The following is a 7,282-nucleotide window of genomic DNA, read 5'->3' as shown; positions in this document are numbered from 1 at the left end:
TGGGCTAAGAAGTGAAATATGTTAGAAATAAACAAAGTAAGCAATAAAGAGGTAGCAAAAATATTAATAATAATTAACTGACATAGGAACATCGCAAAGAACTTCTTCCATTCCTGCTTTATAAATAGGAAAACTAGAGAGAACTAAATGATCATGTTATTTAACAACTACTGAGTTCTTAAAGAGGGATCTAGAGAAAAATGTAGGAAGCCACAAGCTAAAAATCTTGACCTTAGCAGTAGGAAATACACTGACAATTCTAATAAGGGCAGAACAAGGGAACACCTGGACAGTTATTTAATTAACGATCTCAGCATGGGTCATAAAAGAGATATCAGGATGAGAAATTACTCCAAGATTTACCTGTAAAGGCTGACTGTCAAAAACGCCAAAGACATTCCATTCTCATCTATATTTGGGCTCTTTAATGTATACTCAAGTACAGAACATAGAATCAGGACAAAAACAAACAAAATATTTGGCTAAAACCTCTTATGAAAATAGCTGGACAAAATGCCAAATGAGGCAGAGATATTTCTTCAGACACCAAATCAGTATTTTAAATGTAGTAACTGCTACCTGGAATACCAAGTACAATTAACAAAACGAAGCAAGGATCTAAGTTGAAATCACTGCTACTCATCAATAAGGTAGAAGATTAGAATAAGCTATGACTTTATGCTACTGATTTTTTTAAAAAAACATGGTATTAACCTCAAGAAAAGCAATAATATAACTCAGAATATGCTGGCCCAACTAGTTTGAATCACAGATCTCAGCAGTTTAGAAAATACCTACAGCAACCAAGAGAAACAACAGTCTGTATTGGGGGTTAAGGTTATCTGGGATTAGTATTCCTGAGAATTAATCACCAGACAACCAGTTCCTTATGCTAGGGCTTTCTAGAAGTCACATACCTATGTCCCTATTTAGGAATGGAGACTACTTCCCTTACCTATCTCAAATAGCTGTTAATTGAATTAATCATCAAGAACGAATGACAGAAATTAGATACTTTACCTCTCCTTCCCAGACCATTATAATTATGATCTATATTTTTTTACACTGCCACAAGAGAAAGGAACTTTCTAAATTGTGTCATAATTATTTAGGAACAAGTTTTTCTTCCTCTCTAGACTGTAAGTTCCTTGAAGACAGACTATCATTTGTTAATCTTTATATTGCCCTCAGCATCTAGGAGGAATGCAGTTAATATTTGTTAAGGAACAAATTAATTATTAACAGCCTTTTCCCAGATTCTTCTCATAATTGGCCCAATCAGTCTTAACAAGTAAATAAAAGCAAGCTTCTCTCCATGGTACTATTACACGGTAAAATACAAAGCAGAAAGTGGTTTGTGGCAATAAAAATGGCATCTTATGCTACCTTGGAAACTATTAAGTTGCCGCTAGGTTGTGTTAGGTAAATGGCCAAAGGAAAAAAAGATAATGCTTACACCACATCAGAGAAGAATGCTTAGACCACCATCTAGTCTATATTTCTTACATTCACTTATACAATTGTGTTCAACATCCTTAAATAACAGCACTGTTGGTGCTGTTTATAAGACAGGGGTGCATTTGCAGCATTTTAAATTCCATTTTCAAGGAGGAAAGTATCTAAGTATAATCAGACGAGAGTAATAAAATACACTGACCTGGATCTGTTGCTGCAGGAGATTAATTTTGTGCTGCTGTTGCAGAAGTTGCTGCTGTTGTCTTGCAATCTATCAGAAATAAAGTTTCATTAAGTTAAAATGAAATGCTTACACCTTTGCCATTACCTCAGGTATCTCTCCTGGTATTATGAGAATGTTTTACTGCACCTCTATATGAAAGAGTTCCTATAAAATGAAAGAGGCAGAATCAGGGAAGTTGGAGAAAAGGAAAAATTTTTAAACAGGTACCATCTCTCCACTTTATTTGTAGGTGAAAACTACCTCTTCTACTACATTTGTGAGCAATTCACTTATATCTGGTCTGGCTAGCTGGAAATATTGAGAAATTGGAAATCCAACCCTTACAGGATAAAGACAGGAAAACTTTGGCTACATTGTTCTAAAGCATTTAATTTGGAAGTAAAAAGTATAATAAAATCTGTAAGCAAAGATAGTGAAAAGCTATTACTGTATAACACGGTCTGCTTGGGTGAAACTTTTTTAATGCAAAAATTTTCAGAACTAATGTACTTACAAATATTATCAAAGGGGTGCCAAAAACAACACCAAAAAGTCAAAAATCTCTAGCTTTTTTGTTGATGTTGTATGTGATGTATAAAGCATTTTTAAAAACAAACAAGGCTATAATTTAACATTTATCTATTTATCTTTTTGAGGGCAATGTGTTTATTTTATAGTACAGTCTCCACATACAGTTTTATATTCCCTTGTTTTACCCACAATCAAATTCAACATCTAACCACATTATCTGGTCTATAAAAGGAAATATTAACCATTTAACATAAGCCCTATTGATGACTGAATCTGCCCCTCAGGAGGTCAAACAACTTCCTTAGGATAATGGTGTTTATTATGAAGCATGAGTCAAGCATCAGACTGCTTATTGCCTCAAAAGCTGAGCTGCTACAGCTTGACGTCCAGGGAGATGCGTCTTATTGAGAACTCACTGCCAACCCTAGGAAGCCAGAAAGAAAAGTGGCCAGAGAACACTTAGAAGGATTTGCTTTACTGGTGCCTTATTGGCAAGAGTTAGTCTTTTCCTCCTATTCCCAAAAAGCCAGTATTCTAGAATGAGCTGTGTTGGAAGTGAAAATGAGTATGGATCAATCCCCAGCTATATACTTCCTGAGCCTTTTCAATGTTCTAGCCTGGTGCAGGGAGAAGTACCCAAATCACATTTCATTCAGTATAAGATGGCAACATAGTAGTCTGTTCTCAAATGTTGATTTATGATTTCTGGTGATGACTGGTACATACTGGAAGGCATGATAAAGCTGCCCCTAATGTAGACTACAGTTTGAGAAATGGACTGCTCCTTCTCAAAGCTTTCTAGACAAAATGGAAACAGTATTTAATCAGGTTGGAATGGCCTACTCTGCTTGTCAACAATCAAATCAGAAATGTACAACTCACTTTGCAGCTCTAGGTATAGATGCTGGATCCCCTGAATATTTATTTCATCTTAGCAAACCAGTGAAACACCACTAGGCATCTAATATTGATGGTCCCTCCTAAATGATAAAGTGCTGCATAGAAATGCATCCAAAACACCACAGTGCAATTACTATCATCCACTCTAGACGTATGAGTTTGACACAGTGAAGTATGGCACATAAGCACCATGTGGCTCAAATTCTGAATTTTATTTGCCAATCGGTTGAGCTACATGCTCGCTTCATTGAGCATGACAACCTAGTTTTAAGTGTCATTTAATTTTCATTTTGAAATATAATTACAAAGTGTTCACTGTAAGATATCACTCGTCTGCAAATGTGTCAAGATTAATTTGTGCTAGCTTATTCACAAGTGTCAATAGTTAATTACTGTGTCATCTCTGGATGGCTAAATGACATTCTAACTTCTGATTTTTTACAGTGTTCCTTTATGTTATTTTCCATTAGGGGCTGAGTCCATATTCCTACATGTGGGCAAATATTCAAGCATATAAAATACCAGACGTCACAACTCATTAAAATCAACAGAGCATATATTGCTCTATATACCCCTATAAAATACATTTAACTGAAAAGATAATTCCAGTAATAATGTCAGATTCCTAAAAACTGCACATTAATTTGGGTCTGTCTGATCTAAAGCATCAGGGACTATTCTACAGGATCATTGTTGTTAGATTAATGTACTCTTATGAGACAAGAAAAACACTTGGGATAGTGATTTATTTTTAAAAGATATAGTTTAAACTTTACTATTTTTTCTTCTTTCTCACTCCTAAGTCAATTTAGTCAAATCCTTTTAGGAGCCATGTACTAATTTGTTTTCAATGATTTACCTAGACTATAAATATTGACCACACAATTTATATTCCAAACCAAGACAACTTTCGCCAGTAGAAGGGAGTAGGAGATGTGGAATGTGCCACAACAGGAAAACAGGCATAATTAGGGTTATCTGGGGAAAACCTAGATGTATGGTCACCCTAGCTTTAAAGCCAGAGAAAATCACTGGACCAGTGAGTTGAAAGATCTCCAGAGGTTTTCTAGAATAGAACTCCCTTTTCTGGATGAGGAAAATAAGGCCCAGAGAGAAGTCACTTACTCATAATTAAGCTACTTCGGGATGACACGGGATGCCTATGTGAATAAGTATCTCTAAGTAATTAATCAAATCCAAACATTCTGAAACAATATATCATTTCAGTTATGGACAGTTGCTATGAGGCTTTTCTTCGTCCTCCACACATCCCCTTAATTGTCCTGAAGACTCAGTCTGCATTTCCACAAAGCCTTTCCCTCCCTCCCTTCCTTCCTTCCTTCCTCTTTCTTTTTCTCTTCTATTTTTATTTTTTAGGAAAGCTTGCAACAAATAAGCCAATCAATGTGATTACTTGCTGAGCTTGGCACATTCCACATCTCCAGTTCGTCAGCTCCTTTCGCAGGGCTCACCTGTTCTTGCTGTTGGCGAGCAAGGTCCATTTGCTGCCGTTGTTTCTCAATTTGTGAGGCTGCCAGTTTTTTCTGTTCATCATGCGCTGCCAGGAGTTGCTCCCGTAAACTGATCAGCTGGGTAATCATGGTGGAGAGCTGCCGTTCTTTTTCTGCCAGGCTCTCAGGTGTACCTGAAAGGGAAGCAAGAAGAGATCTCACAAGCTTGAGGAATATCTGAATGGATCAGAGAAAGAAGGGCAGAATTTAGAAAGGAACCACCCGAAGACACTTAAAGATCTGGGAAAATGACCGAAGGTCATTGTGAGTGCAGGAACACCACAGAGTAGCTACAGCAATGGAATGAATGTCGGCGTTCATCATTGTCCCCGCCAAGAAAATGTATTGTCCCCAGTAAAATTCTCACTCACTTTTCCCTCTCACTCTAAAAAAACAAGCAGATCTACCCCGTTCTCTCCTTTTCACCACACTTCCCCCACCCCAAACCTATCTGATCAAGCTAGGAAACCTGTGATATTTAGTACTAAGGATCAGAAACCATAGATTATATTAATATTCTATAATCACCTCTATCCTCAGTGACTAACAGTATCTAAGACAAAGTAGGTGCTTAATAAACATTATTTAAGAAATTTTCTGATTATTACCTTCACAACATTTTTGTATTGTGCAAAGATCTGTTCCTAAAGTTCAGAAGTCAGGGGTCAATCTCTTGGCCATAGAATGAGTTCTACAGAGAGACTAAAAACTGCCTCAGGTGAGAAAAGATTGAATGTAATTTTTTTTTTCCTGTGAAAGGATCAAGCTCAAATTCCCAAGTTCATCCTTAAAGACAACAATGTTGCTTGGGGGGGCTCCCTCACCCCTTTGTCGTTTGCTATTCTTCAAAGGCAAAAAACACATTTGAGGTTGAAAAGGTCATGCATAAGGATATTCCATTTAATGAATATGATGTCGCTGAACACTTATGGTATGCACTAATGGTGCTGAACAGTCTTTTTATGGGCAAATTGCACAGCTCTCATAAGTAAAGGGTACAGAATCCTTTTGTGAATCTAAATTAGAGCATTTTACCGCAGCATTAGATAAAACTTTCAACCCACTGTATTTGAGCCACACAGATTTCATTAGGAAGAAATGATCTGTGATTTGAAAGCTTTTTAGAAAGATGCCACCAGCTGTCAAAGGGGACAAAGATAGCCAATTTTTGTGTTTATAGAAGGGGAAACTTCCAACCTCCTTATGAAACCCTCCTCATTCCTGCTAAGAAATCACTAGGACAATCTGAGAAACTAAAAATATTTTAATTATGCATGGCCTTATTTTTTTAAGTGGTCCCAAGGAGAAAGAGAACCTTCAGAGGATGTAGGCTAGCACTTGCCAGGGTGTGATTCTCACAAAGTAAGACTGATGTCAGCAGAGAAGCCACCACGTTCAGGACTACCTTGGGATTCTTAAGGTCAACTTGGGTCCATAACAACAACAAAGAAAGAACTGTCAGTATCCCTTAGATCCCTCAGATTCACTGAGCTAAAAGATGGCCTAAAATCAAAATTAAAACAAAAAGAGAGATGTTGGAAAGTATATCCCACTGATAAGGAAACAAATACTGTATCACAGCTAGTGACCAGCTATTCTTTTAAGTTCTTGGAGTTGATTAAAATGAAAAGGGTTTTTATTTCCACAATATGAATTTCAGCTTGGAAAAAGGAAGAACCATCCAGAAATATTACAATACAAAAGGAGGCTCCCAAGAGGGATCATAAAATCTCTTGAAAACCACACAAAGCTCAACTAATGTAAATGTTAACATATACAGGAATGAGAAGATACAAAACAAGAAAAGTATGCAATTTATTTACTTATTTAATGTATTTTTAATCCAGTACATATTGTCTGAATGGAAGCTATGTGCAGGTACTACATCAAGAACTAAGGATACCATGGCAAGTATTAATAAAAAGCAGACATAGTCACTACTCTTTAGCAGTTTGTAGTCCAAAGTTGAAGGTGAAACCTTAATCAAGTAATCACATATATAAATGTACAACTAAATGAGAATTACAAACAAAACAAATATTTGGGGGAAGGTTTAACCAAGTTTGGGGGCCCTAGTTCAGGGAAGGCAGACTGAAAAAGAAACAAGTTAGCAGGAAGATGATTAGGCGATAACAAGGCAAAGAATTGGAGGATAGCTGGATCAGGAAATTTCCAGAAAACATGAAACTTTACAATAGCAAAGGAACTACAACTGAAGGAAGTTGTTAGAGGGTGGTTGGTGGCCAAGGAGCTTTTCAGAGGGAGAAAAAAATATAGGCAAAGGACCTGTGTATGTGTGTGTGTGTTGTGTGTGTGCTAGTGGGGGGAAGCGGGGGGAATAGTTTGGTGTGTTCCAGAAGTTGAAAGAAGTTAGTGAAACTTGAGCAAGGAAAATAAAGGGAGGAGGGTACAGATGAGGCTAGAGAGATAGGAAACGGTCACACCATTCAGCCTCTTACAGACCATATTTGATGACCTTCATATTTACTCTAAGAACAATTCAAAATCACTAAAGTATTTTAAGCAAGAGATGATGTGGTCATTTTGTCTGCAATGTGGAGCATATACTGGAAAGTTATGAGATAAATGGGATATGTGGACATTTAATTCATATATTTTGTGCAGTATTCTAATCTACATGTAATTTTCTTGTTATACCTAC

At 36.8% G+C, this 7,282-nt stretch overlaps 1 protein-coding gene across 5 annotated transcripts in view; it reads right to left on the bottom strand.

Moving 5' to 3' along the window:
- Window positions 1-7,282, bottom strand: part of SOX6 (SRY (sex determining region Y)-box 6) — a 551,939-nt gene that overhangs the window by 231,277 nt on the left and 313,380 nt on the right. For all 5 annotated transcript variants that reach the window (XM_012654369.1, XM_012654370.1, XM_012654368.1 and 2 more), the window contains 2 exons: window positions 4,582-4,754; window positions 1,658-1,726 (listed from right to left, as the gene is read on the bottom strand). In XM_012654369.1, the coding sequence (XP_012509823.1) occupies window positions 1,658-1,726; window positions 4,582-4,754 (242 nt within the window). The remainder of the gene's footprint in view (window positions 1-1,657; window positions 1,727-4,581; window positions 4,755-7,282) is intronic.

The sequence above is a fragment of the Propithecus coquereli genome, unplaced genomic scaffold (genome assembly GCF_000956105.1).
Source record: "Propithecus coquereli isolate 6110/MARCELLA unplaced genomic scaffold, Pcoq_1.0 Scaffold44, whole genome shotgun sequence".
Lineage (NCBI taxonomy): Eukaryota > Metazoa > Chordata > Mammalia > Primates > Indriidae > Propithecus > Propithecus coquereli.
The sequence above is the reverse complement of the archived record's forward strand: the minus strand, read 5'-3'. Positions and strand labels throughout refer to the sequence as shown.